The following is a 24,539-nucleotide window of genomic DNA, read 5'->3' as shown; positions in this document are numbered from 1 at the left end:
TGAATTATGTCTATTGTATTTGTTTTTAGATTAAAATTGTATATATATAATTTATAATAATAATCTTTATTAATAATATATATCATAATATACAGGTTTTAGCAGAATTAATTAAATAAATTTTAATTATACTTTCCCTGGGTAATTTGGTCCTTGCAATAAATTTTATGAAATGAGGTCCTTATAACATACATACCACCAATACGATATTGTGATTACCACAGCGGCTAAGAACAGTGATTGGAAAAATACCATCTGTGATCCCATCAATAAATATGGATTCTGGTCCTAATACAGTAAGATCTGCACTAACACTTTTGGATAATGCCCTAACAAATATATAGAGGATATTTGTTTTGTTTTTGATTAAATTGAAATATAATTTCCTGAGTGACACAATTGCAATTTGTTACGTATTGAGCAAGCACATCAGTATACCACCTGAATATACAGGGTTTTATGCAGACAAACAATAATAATTTAAAACATATTGAATTTATGTGTACATATGGTAATTCTGGTCCTAATAACATATGTTGAATCTGGTCCTAATGACATATGGTGATTCTAGTCCTTGTAACATATGGTGATTCTGGTCCTAATAACATATTGTGATACTGGTCCTAATAACATATGGTGATTCTAGTCCTAATAACATATGGTGATTCTGGTTCTAATAACAAATTGTGATTCTGGCCCTAATGACATTTTGTGATTTTGGTCCTAAAATATATCGCGATTCCGGTCTAAATAACATATGGCGATTCTGGTCCTAATAACATATGGTGATTCTGGTCCTAATAACATATTGTGATTCTAGTCCTAATGACATTTTGTGATTTTGGTTCTAAAAATATATCGCGATTCCGGTCTTAATAACATATGGTGATTCTAGTCCTAATAACATATGGTGATTCTGGTCCTAATAACATATTGTGATTCTGGTCCTAATAACATATGGTGATTCTGGTCCTAATGCAATTTTGTGAATTTGGTCTTAATAATATATTGCGATTCCGGTCCAAATAACATATTATTAATCTGGTCCTTTCTACAGTGCACTAAAGCACCCCAAAGCAAATGAATACTTTCAACATAATAATGAGCTTGTAACATGAACAATTCAATTAAAAACAAAGTAATATTACTCTGCATGAAGTATAATGACACGTGAGTCAGACTGTTTAACAACCATCAAAGCAGCTTCAATTGACGCCATTCTCTGCATGTAATCATCCATATCGCCAAAATCCGCAGTTACAGATGACAGAATGTTGAATCTGAAATAAATAAATACAGGTTATGTATTTACCGTTCCAAATGAGGTCTTTGGACATAGAAGTAATGGTCTTTGGACATAGAAGTAATGGAAAATGGTGTGGTTTTTTCGAGATGCATATATAACGTTTAATGAAGGTCTAGACCAATAACCTGTGAGCAAATTTTCAGACTTAATATTCCGTTAATTTTTGTTTTGTTTGGTTTATTTTTCCAGAAGAATTATTTTTATAGGAAGTCCAAAATAAGCCAAAAAAGTAAAACACTTTTAAAAATGCTTTAAATTCAAATCAGGTAAGAAATACACAACAAAATGGATTAAATAATTCTGGGTCTATTTTTTTTAAAATTTATGTTGCATTTCTTTTAAACTTTTAAGTGCCCCATTTGATCTGTAGTAAATAACAATTTGATGTTGTAATGGTTTTATGCTATTCGACCAAAAATGTATTTCTTTAATAATGAATGTCTAACATCATTTTGTTTCGGAACTTTCAATTACTAATTTATAGGATATGTGATCAGAAATATTTCCTTGAATATTAGCTTTTTGAGACACATTTTTGTGATAAGTTTGATGATAGGAAGTCAAGATGCAAACAAGTAAGTCCATTTTTGGTTTCTGTCGGATGAGAGATAAATTATCACACACAACATATTTCTCCAATTATCTCAAAGTTCTTTAAAAATGAATATAGAAATGTAACATGGAGTAGGAAACTCTGTAAAACCACAATTGTCAAATTTGTATTACAATTAAATAATACAGAAAACGAATTTCAAACAAGCATTAACAATAATAAGGCGGCATGAAATAAGTAAGGGCAATAAAATGGAAAAGATAGTTTACATTGTATGACTATGACAAGTTCAATTCTTTAAAGCTATTCTATTCGTTTCATTTTTGAAATTCACAATGGCATTGTAAATGTTTTCTTGCCGGCTTATCTGATGGGAAAAATATTTATTGCCCATTTGTGCAGCAGTTGAACACTAACCAGAATGCGTGATAAAATCAGAAAGATAGACCTTCTGTCTTCTGACATGAAATCCCCATTGATCCCTTGCGGAATTCAACTTTTCGATTTTGAAATTTATCAAATTTTGCCAAGAATTCTTGTATGTAAGTTTATGCATGTTTTATGATCACATGGCTTACGTTTTGTTATTTCTTTTCATGCTTACTAATTCATTAACATTTATAGTTATATTTATACTTGTCCTATTGTTTAATTCCTTGACTTCCTATCATCAAACTTATTTTCTTCACAAAAATGTGTCTCAAAAAGCTAATATTCAAGGAAATATTTCTGATCACATATCGTATGACGTGAGTCGCTAAAAGGACAACCTTTTCTTTTTTTAACCCATTACTTGTTGTAACTCGATTTGTATTCGTATAATCTTATTTTCATATCACCTTCTATCGACCTTCCTTTTTTTAAAGCTCTAATGTTTATAGCGTTTGTCTTGGCAATTTTCTAAGGTCCATTGTCGCCTTATGTCTAGCATGTGATCAATATGCTTGGTCTGTAGCATACGCTCAAATGATTTCAATCGTCTCGTAAAACACTGTCAATGTTCCGAAGATAATTTGATATACCACGCAGCAGACAGTTTATAACTGATTTATCACGCTAAACTAACACTGCCTGTGTCAACCTTATAGACATAAACATGTCTCATTTTAACAGATTAACGCTGTATTTGAATACGTATACACATATAAATAACGAATCCAACAGTACATTGTAAATATTTCAGACGTCAGCTGTTAACAATACATGAACGATTTCTTCGTTAGCAGTTTCTATGGGTGTTTTGACTTGGAAGGGTACTTGAAGGTCGAGGTGGAGGTCGCAAAATTAGAATAATTAAACAAATCTAGGGGCAAACGGAAGACGAGAAAACAATAAGAAGGGACACAGAAGTGTCACCATAATAGTACGGATAGCTAGGGAAAAAAGAGAGGCACCGCCTTGGAGCGGCCAGTAACAGAAGCACTATACTTACTTTGCTTTTGTTGTAAATCCTTGTGACACACTAGTTCTTGCTATCATATCTCTCATACAGTTGATAAAATCCACGTGACTAGTTATCTTTGTTGTTACAACAGAAAAGTCTGTCCAATTATAACGATTTAGTATTTTTGATATGGCTTGACATTGATGGTATATAGTTGGGGCAATTTGGAGAACTCTGGAATCTTCATTACTCTGAAAGTAGATTAAATGGAAATAAGTGAATGTTTTGTAACATTTGCATAATATAGGATAATTTTGTTAATAGTTTTTATGCATATACACATATGATGATAGAAAAAGGAGACCTTTGACAAATTTATTCAATTAACAAAATTCATAACAAAGTTCCATGGTAACTTCTTATGAATTTGTTCTTTAAAAAAATATATCAATTCTAAATGTAAAAGAAGCAATAAGCTATCGCCGTTCCCTAGATGTATTTTTGTTTTTTATTCGATAAATACACAATTTACGTGTATGTTTAAATAAATACATTTTTGGAATAAAAAAGAATTATGTGTGCAGTCAACTTTAATATATTACAATTACTCCAACATTCTTATTTATAGTATCTATTTATTGAACATAATTTGTAAATATTGTACTTGGCAGACACTGCTGCTTGTTAAAGATTTCCTATTAGGATATTCGAGATGTTATATCTACTTGAAATCTCGGGAGGATCTTTCCTAGACAGCCAGCCTTTCTGTGGTAAAAGAAACGTGAAGAGTTTCACAAACCGAGACTTTATAGACAAAAAAGACATTAACACTTTAAATCATGTGTAAGAAAAATAAGAGAGACAAGCAGACGATATTCTGATGTTCGTCTAGAGACGATTACCAGAACGCAATTTGTTACTTAGCCTCTAACTTGCCGAAATCCCTCACCTTGGAGTTTGGAACAGTCAATTCAAAGATTACACGGAAGTGTAGGCTAATAGTGACAAAGGCTGAGCAGAGCTTCAAAAGGTAAGAGATTAGGAAGCACAAATGTATTAGTGATAATTCGTTTTCAAGAGGGTCAGCATTGTCAGATGTCCAACATCAGTCCCTTAACTTTGGATATGCTTCAGGATATGCGTTTCAGACGATAAAAAATGCATGTATATACATATTTATAAATAACGATAACTACAAAAAAATAAATAAACTTATTATTAAACAGGTGGAATACGAATAGTAATAAACTCTCAATATGAAGGGCTACAGGAAGAAGAAAAAAGGGGTCTTGCGTAAATGTTGAGCATCATAATTATTGTATCGTACATTTATATGACACATAAACCCATCTGCTTCCTTTATTGTTAAGTTGTCAGTTATACGAATTATCGCTGTAAGCTACCATTTATTATCTGTGGTACATATATATCTGTCAAACAGTTATGGCTCATTGTGTTAATACTGCACTTGGCAAACACAGATGGTGCTATAAAATAACCAATAAAGCGCTGTAACATTGTTTTAAGCATCAGCTACATGTAAATACGATTTTTCTCGATTCATGTAACGGCATATGAAGCCTAATCTTAAGGGACATGAAAACAATAATAATATTAAAATGATGATCAAAATAAAAAGAAAAAGATATAAGATCACGAATTTATTCAACGCTAAGAAAACTCTAAATGCTTAGAATTAAAACAAAGTGTTATGATCTCTGAGTAATAGAAAAACGTACTATTATTTCTAAATAAAATATAGTTAACTTAAAGGCAACTCCTCTAATTAATAATCCAAATGTTCATGGAATGATTTTGTAGATAATATAGTCAAAGTAAGATTTTAATAAGTTAGAACAAGTGGCTGAATCTGACAACATAAACACGGATCTAAGTTATTAGTCGCCGGTAGAAACCGGCGACTATATTTGTAACAGTTTAATATTATACCTATGGTAGGAGAAGGCATTAATTTCTGTAAATAAAAGCATAACAATTACTGAACAATTAAAGACTACAATTGTTTTCAGTAATCTCAAAAATTCAAACATACAATAATGTTGCTCAATGAAATGAAATATTCAAATATTGACATCGTAAAAAGCAACATTACAATTTTTATAAAATGAATTAATGACGTATCCCTATGGATAAGTCATTGAATTTATGGATGTTTTCTCTTTTTTTAAAGTGTCAAGCGTTGCTATTTTATGATAAATAAATCATGCATGATATTTAAAATGAAACTTTTAAATTATCTGGTTGTTTGTATCTTATGAGACCTATTCTATTCTTTATCTTATTTATTATAAACAGTTTCTCCCTGAATCACGTGACTTCACGTTGTATGTTATTGTTATAAAAGCTATTAATAGTAAGAAATGGCTGATAAGACAGACATACAGGTAACTTGTGAATGGTTGGCAGCTGATAAAGTGCAAATCAAAGTAATTTTGTATGAACAATCTCGGTATGACAGTAGGGGCCGGAATCGTATTGGATACAAAGAGAAAACTAATAAACCATCTTTGTGTTGATAGTTTATCGCACTGAAAGGCAATTAAACGTTAACTTTATCGTATGTAACGACAGGAATATTGATTTCAGCTAAATAATATATTTTTTCGATAGTACATAAGAATAATTTTTTTTATGCAGACACCACTTTTACAGTAGAATTGCATTGTTTTATGCATAATTAAGCATATATATTTTCATAGTCACTTTGCAAATATTCGATGGTCGGTAATAATTTGTCGGTAATTATCGGATGCTGAAGAAAACCATACGGATTTCAAATGTATGGTACAACGGTATATGTATAAAGTAGAATTACAAGTAGAATTATAATCATATCACTTGCTTTACAAGCCTCTATGACAAGGTGTTAGATTTTAAGTATGTTTCAAATTGCAGACTGTAGGTTCGATAAAAGGATTTTTTTGTTTTCTTTTATAATACTTTTTTATTTTGCAAAACTTTACCTTTTATCAAAATTATGAAATAAAAAAGTGCTAGAAATGAAACACACGATTTATCAACTTATGTTTCATAAAGTTAAAAGATATTATAAAAATCAATTTATGAAAACTACACACAGGATTTGTCCGAGATTCGAACTTGTTACAACTTCGTCATACTTACCACTAGGCCATCGAGCAGTAATAATTGATATAATTATACATGTAGTTATACTTACAATAAAATTGTTAACAATAATCATAATAAGTTATGTAAGCAAACGAAACAGCTCCCGAAAATGATTGAGTCTCGGGTAAATATTGCCAAACAATACTTGCTTATTTAATAATGATAACAGTTTCTTGACAAAATTGCTAGGCAAGTTTGCTTCAAATATGATGTTTTATTATAACATAACATAAATTTATTGCATAAAACTCTCAGCAAGAAAGATATAATTGTGGCAAGTAAATGAAAACGTGTTTATGAATAAACATTACTCAACATATTGTTCCTCTTTTCTTTATACTTGAACCCTTAAACTGATATTTCCTTATATTTATGACAAAATAATAATTTTTCTATCCGGCGACTTGATGCTTTAGCATCAAAATCTCTACTTGTATATATTTGTCCCAGTTCCCTGTATGTAAACACCAAAACGATGTCCTAAATATAGTTATATAATAACATGTTTATAGACTGTTATCTCGGAAACTCTTCTCGGGAATGCCTTTTGTAATTGATAGATTTGAACTAATCTTGACAACGGAACATGCCGCGTGGAAACATTGATTTATCACAGAAAGTGCACCCATACAATCAAGATAATTCTTTGTCAATGTAAAAGTCTACCGAGCAACAATCCGTGCATGGAGAGATGGCTAATGAGTGTATACAATTGATTACGTCATCCAGACTTAAGTTGTTTCATCTTCAATTATGTGTGGGGGAAATCGGTAAATACCTTGTCAGAATCTCATTAGGAAATAATAATGAACACTTTCTTTGGGGAATTGTGTATCTGTTATAAATACAGGAAGTTTGGCGTGTTTATGGCAAAATAAGATGTGGGAAAGTAAGATTTGAAGATGTAGTAATAACATGTGTCCTGCATTTCTTTGAGTCAGACACTTTATCAAGTTAATGAAGTATTTGCCCGGCTGTTGATATTACCGTTTTACTGAATTTACACTCATTTCCCTATAATAGTAATGTTTTTGAATTTTAGAATGTAAGAAAATATCATTACCATGAGTTTTAAAAAATTTAAAATGTTAAAAATGTGTAATTCTCTTTTTATTTACATCAATTGTTACAAAGCATGCCAAAGCTGACCCATATTAAGTTTGAATACTTTTATTGAACCTCGATTTGGAAGAAATGCTGCTGTTTATTTGAAGAGCTAGAATGTGTTATACCTTCAATGACTGCTCTTTGTCACAGTGACAAGCACGATTGTACACTTTAATTCAACTTTGCTATGTATTCATTAATGATATAATGGATCGTTGTAAATCTGTTATACTAGTTCTTTGCTTGATATGTCGAAATTATGATTTAGATATTGGATTTTTAGGCTATGATAAAAAATGAACAGAACGCACGAATTAGTTTACACGGAAAACGCACACTCGTGTAAAATAAATGCACGGTCATTTCAAGTCCGAATTCGTTTTGACACAAAAATGTATATTTATTGAGTTTACTGATATTAATTCCCATTTCTTTCTGGAAATCTAGTTACATTTAATAGTTCAGTGATATTTTGCACAAACCTTTTATTGACAGAAATGAGACATTTTCATACACAAATATTGAGAAGTTTTCAGACAAATTATATAAACTAGCGCAGGTGTTCTTACATTTATATCTTTTGTACGATATACGAAGCTGGGTAAGCTTAGATCATTCAATTTTCATTTATTTTCGAAATCATTAAGTCTTGCAGATTTGTGGTATTATATAAGATTGAGATAAAGTTAAGGTTCTATTAATTCTGAGTTTTTTGTATTCCTCCTTAGTTTTTTAAGTAATTTCAGCGGGTATTTTCTACTTGTGATTTGGAAATAATAAAATCTTGCCAATACCTTGAGATACAGGCTTCTTATACATGTTATATACATATATAGACGGAAATTCGAATAAAAGCAACAATGAGAACTGAAAGTAAGGCATTTGCGAAAAGGAAACAAGGACGATCAACCTTTTACGGAACGTCAACTTCATATCATCAAGTAACACAATCAACAAATAACATAGGTATAGGACTTGCACCCAGGTTGGCAAAGACAAAAAAAAAGAACCGGAATTTGGGTAAACAGAGAAGTTCAATGACAGCATGTTTTTAAGACAAAAAATAAATATTATTTAAAAATCTATTAAATTATAAAGAATTGGTACAGCTTTCTACGTAACCTCCTTTTGACTTCATAATATATCACACTTATCTAAATATTGTACATTTTAAATATTGTACACTTCTAAAATTGCATTCAACGCAAACTTCAATGCTTTTTTATTATCAGTCTTTTCAAAAGATTGATTTGAGACGACGTATGCAAGTTCGAAATATTTATCATGTGACAAACTGTCCATTGCATTTATCAAAGAAACCTTCTCCAAACATCAGCAATCCCTGCGTGCGTAGGCTGGTTATAAGATGGTACGATTGATTATCAAAGCCAGACAAATGTTGTTCAAGTCTTCAATCATTAAAGTAAAAGAGTAAAATATCATCCGAGTTTAATAATGACAGATACCAAATGTTAGGGTTGTTTTGGAGAAAACTCTTATGATTTGGAACACATAATTATTTGCGAAGTAAAATGTACACGATATTTTGTATTGTTCTTGCTATTTACTAAGATTAAGTTTGAAAAGTAATTAAAGTGAAAATATCCTTAAAGTTTACTTCTTGTACTTCACGACATTTGATAAACTGCCAGTACTTTATAACCTGTAATTTGTTAGAAAGTGCATGAAGTAGTATTAAAATACATATTGCTAAATTTAAAATCGATACATAGAAAATAATATATAGAAATGAGCTATAAATGAGTCATTTAAATGGAAAAGGCCAGGTATAAACAGTGTAATAGTATAACTATCAGCAACTAAATCAAATCTGATCAAATAATTAAGTTCATATTTTATTTAAGTTTTTACCATATAATTGGAAGTAATAAATTCTGCTATGTATATTTTTATTACATGTAATATACGTGTATTTTAATAAATTCGTTCCTCTGTCAATGTGCATAACACGTAATTTTGTCTTCGATCTCGACTTTGTTATGGACGTCGTATATCTTTGTTTATTAAATAAAATTTAGTCATTCAGATCATTTTTAATTTCCCTTGACATGTTGTATGAGGTGCATATATTAATGGTTTAACAATAGAATGATTGATCATAGCTCAGATATTTTCTAAGCGAGAAAAAATTACCCATCAATACGCGAATCGCGTCCTGCTTCAAATCAAATTACAATTTTCTCAGTTTTTATTTCATTTTTTTTGTATTTATTTATTTATTATGATTACTATTATCTTTTTTTTGCAAAAATGTGAACATGTATCTGTAATAAGCCTAATAAAATGACCTTTACAGTTGTTGGTTAGATTTTACAGTGCACATTACAGGTCATTACAGGTCAAATGGCGCCGAAACAGGAAAGAAGATTTTGGCTAACGTCGGGTGTTACAAACTTTAAAGCAACACCAGGGGTCAAAGCCACCTCACATGCTGGAGCTAAGAGATGCATATATTCCAATTATGCGGACCCATTTAGTCGCCTCTTTCGTTCAAGCAGAGATAAACGTCGGCTGCAATTCTTATGCCTCAACCATTGAAGGCAACCCCTCAGTCACAAGGGGTTTGTTCTGAATTAGAGATTTGATTTACTTTGGTATACTAAGTTTCGTTCAGATAAAAGTAGGGTTTTTTACTGAACATTTATCTATCTATTTTGGTATGTAAACAATCTTAAGCAATATGTATTATAAATATGTGCGACACTGAAACACTCATTGCATATTAGCCAGAATGATTTTACAGAAAATGTCAAAATTATAACAACAAATTGCGGTTAGCAAGTAAATGAAATGAGAGACCAACACTTACGCTTCCACTGTGACTGTCCATAAGAAGTATTCGAAAACAGCTTCTTTTAAATGCTGTATAGACGAACGGCATTTCAAGTACAATTTTAGCGCAGTTAAGATGTTAATTTATTAAAGCAAGAAATCGTGGAATATGTTTACTCTCAAATACTTTAATATTGTTTTTGATAATTTCTACATTTAAAAAGAAACAGGCATTTAAAGAACTATTTAGAACAACCGGTAATGGTGTCTGCTTCACGGCAGTGTGCCACAATGAATTCAATGAATTCACTAGTAAGAGTTTAGCCATCGCATCGTTCACGGGCAGGCTGTCAAGTAGATTAACTGAGCTAATTGCTATCACTTTCGCTAAAAACTGATATTTTCTGTACATGCCAGAGCATAGATACAGTGCGAATGACCGTAGATAAACTAGTCGTTCATAATCACGTTAAGTAATCATGTTAAATATGATCTGGCGCGGTGGCTTAAGCGGCCAGTGAATAATAACAATTATGTAAATTATCTCCCTTAAGGCTTAGTCCGAATTCAAACACAACCCCATAATCACCATACTAATTGAAACTAATCAATATTTACCAAATGTGTTTGTCATGAGTTTTCGTGATTAATTTATGACAAAAATAAAAAACATTTAAACTGATGTTTTGTTTCTTATTAAAATAAGATAATAAATTTTTATTTCTTCAACTAGTTGTTAATCAAAATATCATAGTACCTAGAATTAGAACGGTAAAAGTTGTTCCTAGTTATACCCTTACAGTTGGATGTACGGATATCAAAAATGTTTGAAATACCATATCAAGAGTACAGTGTACTTTTTTAAACCTTGTTTCAATATATGAGCCGCGTCACGACAAAACCAACATAGTGTGTTTGCGACCAGCATGGATCCAGACCAGCCTGCGCATCCGCGCAGTCTGATCAGGATCCATGCTGTTTGCTATCAGTGTCTCTACTTAAAATAGAGTTGGTAAGCGAACAGCATGGATCCTGATCAGACTGCGCGGATGCTGGTCGCAAATGCACTATGTTGATTTTGTCGTGACGCGGCTCATATGTTTCGTAGAATTATGTATTTTGCCAGATATAACAAGAACTGAACAAATTAGAGTGATATATGTTGTTTGGCATTTTGACAAAGAGTGTAAGAGAATATTTTCTACCGTTTCAGAAAGATCATTTATTTCATTTATCTAGATGAATTACAATTGAAAATGTGAATTAGAAAACAATTCATCTAGAAGCCAAAAACAGAATAGGATGTATTATATGCTGGTGTTTGTAATATACTTCCTATGAAATAAAATAGGAGCGTTCCTTGTATAGTATAAAACAACTAAAATGGTTTATATTAAAGGATATAAAATAAGATAATAATACCGGAATCTCGAAAGAACGCCCAAACGGCAACAATAAAATTGTTGCATGTCCGGATTGACTGAATCTATTCACAGAAGTAGGAATACACGGTAGCCTATTCACAGTCAGTATAGTGGTAAGTGCAAGCTGCCGTCAACGCCCTCGAGCACCGGCATAATTAGAAAACGACATTCAAACATGACAACTGTGAAATTTTCATTTTAGGCCCATACACTAATTACAAAAAAGAAAATCTAATAAATATAAAAAGAAAATAATAAAGATAGAATGGTCTCATGCTGATGGTTGAAATATATATTTTATGGAACAAATATTGCTGTCTATCCAAAAGAATAACTAAAATGTTATCTGAAAGAATCGTTATAGAGTAAATACTACATCGGAAAAAATAAATATGATTCCAGACAAGGTTTTAACTTTTTGTAGCTGTACAGATTGGTATTAAGTAAGTCTAACGGATTCTACTTAACTGCTCTTTTTATCAATGGTAAGATGTTTATTAAAAAAAGAAGCGGGACTTGTGATTGACTTGCATACGCACTTGAAGTTTGAAGATATCATTTCAAGGTATATATTTCACCTGCACACCTTTTCAAATTTCACGCTTTGCTAACTATGTTGTATCTAGGACAGGCTCTATAAATGTTACAATTGTGTGGATGCAAAAATTAAAACTAAAAAAATGATATTTTAATTATAGCGAATTGGTCAGTAAGAAAATAAATAAGCGGTATTCATTCATTTTATAATAACCATACGTTACAGTCACGTATATTATGCAAAACTGAAGTTCATGTAGCACTCTATATAAAAACAATAATCAAATGTTCTAACGTGGTCAACTACCATTATCTTCCCCATTATTCATTTATATTAAGATACAAAGTTTAACTCCGCATAATATTTTTTTACTAACACATTATAAGTCATGGAGACTTTTTAGCTTTACCCATGGAGGAAGACCACAGATGCCGTTCCGTACATCAATATAGGCATGAACGGGCACCTGAATAGAACCATTGACATTCCGTAAGCTAGTTGGATCAATATCCCACATAAAAGAATCCAAAGTCCTTCTATGGATTCGTATCCAAAGCTAGGGATGGGGGTGGTGGGGGCAAGTGGATTGAAATCAACGACTTAAAGCAATCGGCCACGAACACGTAATGTTTATTTCTCCTTTGTTTGTCACATGAGTAAATATAAGTTTTAACTTAATTCTTAATTATGTCAATATATACACACATTTATACAATTATTTCGTATTCCTAAAACATGATGTATTTATACATACAGCCAATCGGATAACACGAGAGGCAATTACCTGTATTTATTAAGCAATAATCACTACACTGTTCAGGTGGTGATCATTAAATGTAAATAATTGCTCAGACTTATATATGTAATAGAATTGAGGAGAAAAAAAGATTCATTGGCAAATTACATTGCAAGAAGATTCTACAACAATCATAGTCTCAAGACAGTGGATGTTTTACAATATAAAAGCAATTCACAGATATTCAAGAAAGTTAAGCCAATAATGATAAAATCGCAAATATTGTTCTTTTATTTTTTTTCCTTTTGAAAATATATATTTGTTTATATACATTATTACTGAAGAATATAACTGACACTTTTACTTTTTCATATTGTTTTTTTTTTTACAAAATATGTATGTTAATACATGTAGTGCTTTCGTTATATTCTGGTCCCTATGACTGTTTATTCGAATACATGTACCTTAAGTTTGAAAACAATTCAAAGCGGTGCTAGGGGGTAGTGGTCGGTGGGGGAGTGGTCTGAATAGTTAAGAGCGATTGTTAAAGAAGTTATACATTTCAATGTTTCTCATGAAAAGAATCAAACAATGTTTGCGCTATTTCCCTATAGTTTTATTTTTATTGGTCTCTTTGGTCCTTCCTTTTTTTCAGAATCTTTACATTTAATCTTTATGACTGTTTAATTTTGATGATTCCGGCATTTGAATGTATAATGAAATCTTAATTTAATAAAAAAATGATATATTTTGTTAATAATGATTTCAGATATGATCTTATTGTATTGTTGGTAATGAAAATTATGCAAATATTCATCCCTTTGGATACGACTCAAGTAATATACGACCCAGCATTAATACATTAGCATACTAAATTGTGTTATCAATACATTGTACGCATGACATCGGTAAATTGTTGAAGTTCTGGAAACACAAAATGTAGTCAGCTATTTGTTTGTTTGCTCGCTTTTCTGTTAAACGCCGAATTTAACACATTGGTCATATTGGTCATAACTTGTCCGTAGATACACAATAATTGATGCTTATCATAATTAAATCTTAAGTTACGTAAATACATACAGTCTTTTTTCACGTTCTTTCTTTCTTTCATTCATTCTTTCTTTCTTTCTGTCTTTCTTTCTTTCGTTGAAATTCTTTCTTTCATTTGGTTTCAAGATATAAACTGATAAATAGACTAACCCGATACTGAATTTACCTTATCACATGTTTGCATAAAGTGCAACATCTTTAGTTTCTGTAAATATCTGAAGTTGTGCTCATTATATAATTATATATATCTCTATGATGCATACAAATTAAATAAGACACATAATGAAATCGGAAATGTGACATTATCGTTAAAATAAGATAAAACTTGCCTTATTTCTACGTACAGAAAGGAAAACAAATATTAACTCTTTTGTAATGTGATTCTTATGTTTACTTGTGGATGACTAACAGTATACCAATGGCCATCTGTTACAGGTTGTGTCCCAGCTTTATTCTACATTTACACAGTCTGTTATGTGTTTCTGTTTACTTATATTTAGAATACGATACTGTTTTTCTTCATTTGATTAATTAAATATTTAAGGCCCATTATGCCTTAGAAATGCTGTAATTTTCATTTCTCAAAAAATTACTATTTTCGGTATCTTCTCACAGTTTCCGAAAAATATTAATTTGCCATATACATAAACTACCTCTTGCTTATTTTGCTCTGTTTGTAAATGGTACACTTAGTGAATTAGTATTTTGTATGGAAGTCAAAGTACTACTTTGTATACATTTTTCTACCTTTACCACACACCATTGCATGTTCAGCCTTACTTTTTTCCAGTTATTGAATATCTAACATACTCTTAATCCATTTTTAAAACATAATCAAACACATGTTTGGCATTTCTAAAGAATTACAAAAAATCTGGATTTCGGAGGCATAATGTGCCTTTAAAATCATATTATTGGACCACTGCCTTGTTTAAGTAAGTTTATCTTATATCAATCGGAGAAAAACAATAACTTACGTCCAACGTTTCACAAAATTAAGAACAATAGGTATTGATGAGAAAAAATGTTAACTGGCTTCCATCATCATCAATAAAGAGAACAGAGAGATATAGCACGTTTCATCATTACTATCATCATCATAATTATTATTAATAATTTTATTATTATTAGTTTTATTATTATTATTATTATTATTATTATTATTATTATAGTTATTATTATTATTATTATCATTATTATTATTATTATTATTATTATTATTATTATCATCATCATATTATTATTATTATTATTTAACAATTTTAAAATTAAAGTCATTCATGATTTATTTGTGACAGGGGTTTTAATGCGTTTAAGAAGTCGACGGGAGCCGAACAATCAATCGGCGGTAGTGTTGGGCATATGATGTGAAATGAGAAACATTATAACCGCTCTGTTAGTATGTTACATGCTATTTTGTAAGAGAATGCGATCTTGGTTGTTACACATTGCTTTAAATTTACATTTTACTATTATAATTATTGTATTATAGACAAGATCATATTTTAAAGCCGCATATTATGTATTAACAAGATGATGTAGAAACATAATATACATATATTATATTCAAATACATTGTTACAATATACAAAACGTGGCATAAAAAGCTTCAAAATGTTTCATGCATTTAGCTTCGACAGAAATCTGAATAGTAATGCATTTTGTATGTATCGGATTTTCTACGAATTTGTATAAATAATTGCATCAGAATTCAATACAAGTGCCTATAGCATTACATAACCACGTTAGATATGAACTGATGCCAGCTTGTAATGAAAATTATGCAAATATTATCCCATAAGGCCATAATGGACTAAAATATGACCTCTCATTATCATATTTGCGAGTTGAATGTAACAAAAGAATAATTATTACATGAGTTATGCGGTGCTTGTAGACATTTTATAAATAAAAATCAATGTGGTTTAGCTCTACATCTTTTGTTCATACTTTATAAAATAATATAGTGTATTCAATAATTTCTCTTTTTTCCTTCTTTTCTTTCCTTTTTTATTTTTTAACTTAATAAATATTTATTTTACTCTTTTATTCATGTTAAGCGTTGTGCATTAAGAAAAAGTGTTGTATAGATTAGATTATATATAGTAAATACGATCACAACCTATACACTTGTCTTTATGCATTGCGACAAAAATGAATAAATGACGGACCCTAATGTTACAATATGTACGGTATACGGTTTGTATATAAGGAAGAACCTTTCTGTGCGTTATACGCGCGCATTTATTATAAAATAACATGATCAGGTTTAATAATTCTAATCGGAATAATTTTGATTAAAATTTGAAATGTTCTTCATTACTTATTTATATTTTATTTTTTCTTATCTTTTTCCAAAGAAATATAATCTGAACGTCTAAAAGACCTAATGTCTTCCAGGGATACACAATTACAGGTGTAAGTGAACATGCTTTGTAGTAGGTTTTACAAATGAGAATGTTATATGTAAGTTGGCATTCTGACAAAGACCGTGGGGAAGGTATTTACTATCGTGTCAGAAAGGTCATTTCTTCAATTTATCATAGTCAGACCAGATTTGTTACATTTTGATTACTTTGTTACTATGTCTACTTCCACAAAGATGTTCAATGACGATGCACGTGTTTTCATAGAAACAACTAGCGTTATGTTATCTGATGGACAGTTAAATTTGTACCGAAAAGGACAGACGCAAGTACGGTCGAAATAGGTACCGGAAGTACAACGAAAACAGCTTATGGCTTAAATAATTATATCGTTTTAACAAAAGCAAACAAACAAACACAAAAAAGTCGGTTCGTATGAAACCTCGAAGTACCAGGTGTCAAAACACATACGAAATGAAAATATTTTTTTATTCCTCAGTCGTAATAAACTAGAAAAGTAACAAATTTACAAAACATCTGATTCAATTTTGTAAAAACGAACACACACGTATAATGCGTATATGAAATATAAATTTTCTCAGCTTTTTAAACCAAATAAAATAAATACAAAATGGATTTCTTCTTCTAAACGGAGATTTATGATTAAATTAAGTAAACTGAATTGAGGTTCTTACAGACGATGAACATTAAAGGGGGATTATTCATCTTTTTAGAGTTTCTCTGAAAATTCAAACATGAAAAAGAGTATTTTCCTTAAATTATCCATTAAAAAGACTGTTATCAAGTAGTTGCTCTTTATATTTAACTTTAACAGGGTAAGCACATTTTGATTGGTGAAGTCGATAGTTCATATAACCGTTTAATATACTAGGCTATGAAACTTCATAAATTCTGTGTAATGCAACATAATATACTAGGCTATGAAACTTCATAAATTCTGTGTAATGCAACACAATTTCAGAACATAAGAAAATAAAATGAAAACTATGTCAAACTTTTTACAGCATCCGTATTTATTATTAGTTATAACGATTTTTTGACAGGTTATATGGGCCTATATAAACGATTATTTGCATATATATAATCCGAGCCCTGCAAATTATATAAATGCCACGATTATCCAATGAAAAGCGACGTTATTAAAGTGCAGTATTATAAAAATACATGAAAGTCCCGCTTCAAACGTGCTGTTATATTTGGATATGATTTGCACCTGATTTTGATGAGGCAACTTATTATCACATTTACACGGGCACATAGATACTGACGAGGACTAATGGTATTATTATTCCAAATATGTGCCATAAATCCGTTGCACGTGATTCTAGATTCCCTCCAAGCATTATTGAATATTTACATTTTCATTTTTATCATACCATTGTAAATTGTTACAATAAATGCATTCCCACTAAATGGTTATATATTTTTTATTTAATTAGCTATGAATGCAATAACATAGTTGTTCGTTGGAGGCTACATGTATTTCTATGTAAATGTTTTGCTTATAACATTAACAGCGTATGCACGTTTTAACAAGATTGCAAAAGAACAAATAAAAACAACGTGCTGCATGTACGGGTGAAATTAGAGATTTAGATATTAAGTTCATACACCAAGATCAAATAAAAATTTATCAATCATGGGTATAAAATCACGAAGTTGATATGCAATATTAAACGAATAAGAATTTTTGTTTTAGAAGATAATTTAAATTATGATATTATTATCATTATTATCAATACTTTTATTATTGTTGTTGAAGTCATCATCATTATCATTAATATTATTATTATTATTATTATTATTATTGTTATTGTTGTTATTGTTGTTGTTGTTGTTGTTGTTGATATTATTATCATCATTATCAACACTTTTATTTTTGTTGTTGTTGTCATCATTATATTATTATTATCATTAGTATTATTGTTATTTTTACTGTAGTGGTATTATTTGATTTTATTAATAATAATACTAATAATAACTACTACTACTACTACTACTAACTACTACTACTACTATACTAATAATAATAATAATAATAATAATAATAATAATTAACAATTATAATAATATAATAATAATAATAACTAATAATAATAAATAATAATAATAATGATAATAATAAATAAGCATTATCATAATCATCAAAATCTTTTTTTTTTCTTATTCGTTATCATCTGAACATCTTATTATTATCATCATCACCACCATTTTTATCTTATTATCTTCATCATTTTCATCATTTTACTTTTCAACGTTATTATTTCATCATTTTGATTACTATGGTTATTATGATTATTTTCATTACTATTATTATTATTACGAGTACTACTTATACTACTACTACTACTACTACACTATTTCCACAAATTTCAATTACAAGTTACATGTTTCTTTCTTTCTATTTGAGCAACGTCATAAAATAATTTTTGGACGTTTAATGGTAAAATATTACTCAAAGCGAGACTGAAAAACGTCTTCATAAAATCCGAAACTACTTTTCTGAACAATCTAAGATTGCAGATACTGCGCTGGTTGGCAGTAATTTGACATTAAATTTTATAACGTTCCGCTCAAAATCATCATTACAAAATTTTATGTTGAAATCGTTCTCGTCAGTTTATTGGGGTAAAAACTCGAAAGAGAAACATGGAAGATTCTATCACGGGTTTTAGAGTAATGAATATATAATTTAATCGTTCATGTCTGAAAATTACTACAAAAAAGATTAAGGGAGATGTTAATCAAACGTTCTTTAGTGTCCCCTTGGTAGTAGTAATCATGGGTGGACTTTATAATTGTTTATCAACAGTGCAATGATTGCTATGTTTGGTATTATAGGTAAGTTTCAAACAATAATGTTGTGTAAATGAAGGAAATTTAATTTTTTTTGCAAGAAATGTCAATTGTTTGAGCTTAATTTTACTGTCATACTATTTATTATATCTTTATTTTATATGAAATGGGGGTAAAAAGTCTTTAAAATGGATTATTTTCAAAGATCTTATTCTTTACTACGCGCTTAAAGACGCTAGATAATCTTGAATTATCTTTCTAGAGAATAATAAACGGGAATGATTTGTGTCTGGAATTTGTAAAATTCATTTTAAACAAGATTATTACTTATGTACGTCAGATTAGTGATAACTATATTGATATTTTCCTTGTGTTATCTATTTTGAAAGAAGAAGAAAACATGAAAACAAAACATACCTGTAAAGCACCTGGGTAGTGGGGGTCCCAGCTGATGACGGGGTATCCTAAATGGTCCGCCAGTTTAAGTATATAATTATTTGAGGCCTCCGTCCCCGCACCATGGTTTAAACTTAAAATTGTATTCACTGGTTTCGTAAACACTTCATTACAAAACAATGACAAAATTTCCGACGGCGATTCGGTTTTTGTGAAATCTAGCCAAGAATTAATAGTGAATTGCCGACGTAAATTTCTGTATTCAACTTCTCTGCCATGCTTAATTCTTTCCTTGGTTAAAACATGGGTGGACTGGTACTTGGTCTCAACTGTAGACCGAAAAGGCATTATAATTTGTAGTACTACATCTTGTTTTGTATTTACTACACAACACTGACAAAAGATCACAATTAACACTATCACAACTTTTCCGCTTATTTCCCAAGTTGATACATCTTTCAACTGCCGTATTTTATTCCAATTCATGATGAAAATCACTTGTAAAGATTTGAAAAGTATTTATTATGATATTTTAATCTTTCACCACATCTGTAATCATCCCTTATTCATTCACAAAAATAAAATATAATAAAATATATTTATCAAATAAATTATATCCTCGCGACGGAATACACTGTTTAATCCCGGGTAACAACAGTAAGCCTCTTTGCATAGTTGTTCCGCCTATCTATCCAAGCTATTCCACAATTTGTATAATCCAATAACCTATGTAATGATCCATCACCCGCATCAATGAGTTCTGTCCGAAATTTTGAGCAATCTCTTGTTTGTAGAAGTATGGAATCAATGAAATGCAATTCCTCCGTCTTCCTCTATGCTTCATCGAGAAGTCTGTGAAAGAAGCGGAAAAATAGATAACGTGTCTAAGATGTGACAGGCATAGCTAGTCTACGTTTATACAGCATTGACACTTTTATTAACTCCAATGACCAAGGCCAAACGCTATAGTATTATCTGCCAAGTTCTTGTTAAGTATGAAATATAAAATAGACTTACGCTTTTATTATGTATTAACCGGACGGCGCTGTTAATGCAGAAAGTGTTCTATTATATTCATTTATTATATTATGTGTGTGAATGGTGGGAAAATATTACGAGATGGGTTGGAAACCAGTAGTTTTAATGAAACATATGTTAGAATTTCATAAAATGTGTTAGAGGCTGGTGATTTTAAATTGTAATACATTTTAAATATGGTGAAATAAATCGTGTATTACAGTGATAAAATTTTTTATAAAGTAAAAATAAAAGAATAAAAACATCACTCTCTTTACTTTGTTATTATACCACATAGACCTGCTTAACATATATTTAAAAATTTAAACTGGTTATTGTAGTAATCAGTTGACTTTAAACTGCTCGCCTCTCGTTAATGTGGGTTCGAATCCCGTCATATTTTTTTTGCATGTGATTAAGCTACCCAGCTAGGTTGAGGAAAGACTGTGGCTCTACTTAGGTACCCACTGGGTCTGAAATGATACGCGCATGTTTAACAGTGAAGGTTGCCATATGACCAATAAAGTGTCAGTATGATTTAAACAACAAAAAACAAAACCATTAAAATAAGAAAAAAGGGGAAAAAACAGCAACAACATTAAAATAAAACAACAATAAAAAACAAAACAACTATAAAAACAGACACACATTTATGCTGTAAACCGTACCTATCCACTTACGCCTTTATTCTCATTTACAAATTAACATGATCTTAACAGTTTAAAGAATCTAAATTGCGTTTCGAAATTTATTGCGGATCTTTGAAGTTATTGACTCTAAAATCTTAAATGTCGAACAAGTATTATTTCAAATCTTTGAAACCAATTTATTTAATCGAAAGTTTTTAGTAACATTACATGACAAAACATACAACATATTATGTATAAGCAATTTAGACGTCAAAAGATAATAATGTTTTTGATTCTGATAATAAATTCAATTTTCAATATTCCCACTACTACAGTTATAAGATGTGAATGTAAGATTGATCAGGTGTGTGTTAAAATATTGTTCAGAAATAATTGCGTGCTGTTGAAAACTTTGAACACTTAAAAATAAATCTAGATAGTAGGTACTTTCAGCATGAACATTTAACATTTTATTGCATATTCTTGCACGATAACTGCGCACGCCGGAATACATTAACAGTTAAAATAACGTGTATTAACGGATAAAATTACGCAAGCATGACGCTTTTCATGTGTGTAAGTTAAACACGCTTACTGATCCAGGCCCTGGTAGTTTGATTATCAAAATATGACCCACTAATGCCTGAAAAAACATGACAAAGACACAAAACGAAATGCGAAATTATACGTTAAAGGTCAATTATGCCTTAGAAAATGCTATCATGTTTATTTCTCAAACACTTTAATTTTATTTTAAAGCTTCCAGAAATTAACTCATTTGCCACATAAAAATGAACTACCTTTTTTTATCCTTTCGCTTCTGTGGTAATTAGCATGATTATAATGAATAACTTTTTTGTATAGAAGTCAAAAAAACATCCCATCACAGAGAACAAAATGCTACACAGTTGTTTTGTATACTGTATTTATGTCTATACTAAAATCGGTATGTCAGTTATGAAGGAAGAAAACAACGGTAAACATTGCTTGTAAAAACAAAGAGAGCAAATAACACAGGGCAGTTACCTGTTCAACATTAACATCTGAAAGCTATTATGATAAATCATAGCTAATTCGGTACCTTCTTCTATTTTCCTTACAGATGATTATTGCCACGTGTTACGCGGCGGGAGAATGGCATCAATTTGTGGGCAATTATTATGATTAAACAAGAGTTTGCTCTCGTCTTGCAGGCTTGGTTTGACCGCATGTTAAGCCATAAACCAGCGTTTCTGTTATGTAAAATTGACTTTTCGTCTAAAAAGAAACATTTTATGTAGTTTTGATTTTCATTACTGAATGGGACAATTTGATCCTCTTGATAATGCGATGCCCGTGCAACGGAAACTTAATTCTTCGTAAATTTATGTTTTTACATGTATTTCATTTAATTATCGTTATCGTTTATTATTATTATTATTATTATTATTAAGATGGTGATGATTATTTTTATAAGCATTATTATTTATAATTATTTGCATACATACACTTTGTTTTTGTTTTCCTTTTTAAAAAGGAAAATATTTTATTTAATATAATACAACTCTTAAGAATTTCTAGCTAGAAAATGTCTTATTTTTATACAAAATAACATTTACATCATTTAATGTAATTTACACTGTATAACATATATAATAATAACTTTACTTTTGGTAAAATCCTTAAAAAAGGCTAAGGTCAAGGGATCGTTCTGTAACAGTTTTGAAATACCGTTGAAAACAAGCGGTATATTAAATATACTTTACACTGCGCTATGTAGATAATAACGGCACCAATTCCTTGGTATTTTATATCTGTACGAGTTTCACTATTATAGCATAAGTTATAAACCTATGTATTTATTATTATAGTAACATTCAGATATTCCGCTGACAGTGCGACTGTAATATATACCTTTATGATCATCTATGTATGTATTAATTAACATTAATGCGTGCAACCACATATAAAACACAGTTCTTGGTGATTTTTGATGATACAATAGACTGACTTTATTGCGTTAAAGAAATACTTAAGTACCTTGTACGATCATATTAAAGGAACGAGTGCAGATTAATAAGAGCTGACATATTTTGCGGTTCGAATCGGAATATCTGTCCCGAGGGATCCGCCCATTGGGCGGTAACGGGGCTTGCCGAGATACTTATTCGTGCATAATCTACCATATTCCATCATTGTTATAAATTCTTCACCTAAATAAAACAATTTTGCATAATGCACCCGTAACTATCATCTTACAACAACGTAAGAAATTACAACTTCATTCATAACGGCGGAATTACTTCATCCTAAGCATGCCATTGTATAGCACGCGACTCATCTTGCACCAGCTATGCCAGATGAAATTTCAAGCATGGGTAAAACTAACGGAAACACCAGTCTGATATACATGTACAAGAAAGGCTAATGAAAATAAAATTATAATACAAACGACAGAGAATGAATGAATGAATGAATGAATGAATGAATGAATGAATGAATGAATGAATGAATGAATGAATGAATAAATGAATGAATGAATGAACGAATGAATAAATAAATAAATAAATAAATAAAATAAATAAATGACTAACGAGAAAGAAAGTAATTTTCTTGTTTCTTTGAAATTCTACAACAAATTCACTATATTGTAAATTAATAAAATTCATGTTACTCAAATATATTTCAATCATTTTATTACATATGTAAGGAAGGATAGAGGGAGAATACTAATTGTTGAAGTATTGAGTGGATTGGCACTTGAGCTGCAAAGTATTTACTAATCATGCGTTATTATTTTGAAATACGTGCTATTTCAGAGGCGCAATACAAATATGTATCAGATAGTGCAATAATTTATCTACGTTAAACTTTTCTGAATGCAGTAAAAATCTTTTTAAAGTATATTCCTACTTTCATTTTGAATACTTTTATTTAGGCTTAAGTATTACAGTGACGAATAAAGGGTTGTTCATTAATTGCATACATGTTTTATATGTTAGTGCAAATAATCTTGTCAAAACAGATTTAGTTTATACAGACTTTAATTTGGTTTTGCTTTTTTTATGAAGTTGAAGCTTATAGGCACACTCGCAAATCAGTTCCTGGAGTTATTAACAAGGCGTTTAAGTGTCTTGATCAAGAAAACAACGGTTTGTCCCTGACGGTGTTCGAACCCGCAAATCGGCTGTAAAAAATGAAAAATATAAAGTGGTTAGCTTAACAAACGCCAAGTTTTACGTCATGATCTGTATCTCAATAAGTTTAAAAGTTGATTTTTACAACAGAAGGGAT

At 30.3% G+C, this 24,539-nt stretch overlaps 1 protein-coding gene across 1 annotated transcript in view; it reads right to left on the bottom strand.

Annotated features, from left to right (window-relative positions):
• LOC132731948 (glutamate receptor ionotropic, NMDA 2B-like) overlaps nucleotides 1–20,736 on the bottom strand; it is a 34,140-nt gene extending 13,404 nt beyond the window's left edge. The window contains exons 1-3 of the mRNA XM_060718258.1: nucleotides 19,642–20,736; nucleotides 3,292–3,494; nucleotides 1,149–1,280 (exon numbers count right to left, since the gene is read on the bottom strand). Coding sequence (XP_060574241.1) covers nucleotides 1,149–1,280; nucleotides 3,292–3,494; nucleotides 19,642–20,106 — 800 coding nt within the window. The 5' untranslated portion in view covers nucleotides 20,107–20,736. The remainder of the gene's footprint in view (nucleotides 1–1,148; nucleotides 1,281–3,291; nucleotides 3,495–19,641) is intronic.
• Nucleotides 20,737–24,539: the final 3,803 nt, after the last annotated feature.

Source organism: Ruditapes philippinarum, unplaced genomic scaffold (genome assembly GCF_026571515.1).
Source record: "Ruditapes philippinarum isolate M1 unplaced genomic scaffold, ASM2657151v2 ctg1322_1_1_1_1, whole genome shotgun sequence".
NCBI classification, from domain to species: Eukaryota; Metazoa; Mollusca; class Bivalvia; order Venerida; family Veneridae; genus Ruditapes; species Ruditapes philippinarum.
This window is presented reverse-complemented; position numbering and strand designations above follow the sequence as displayed.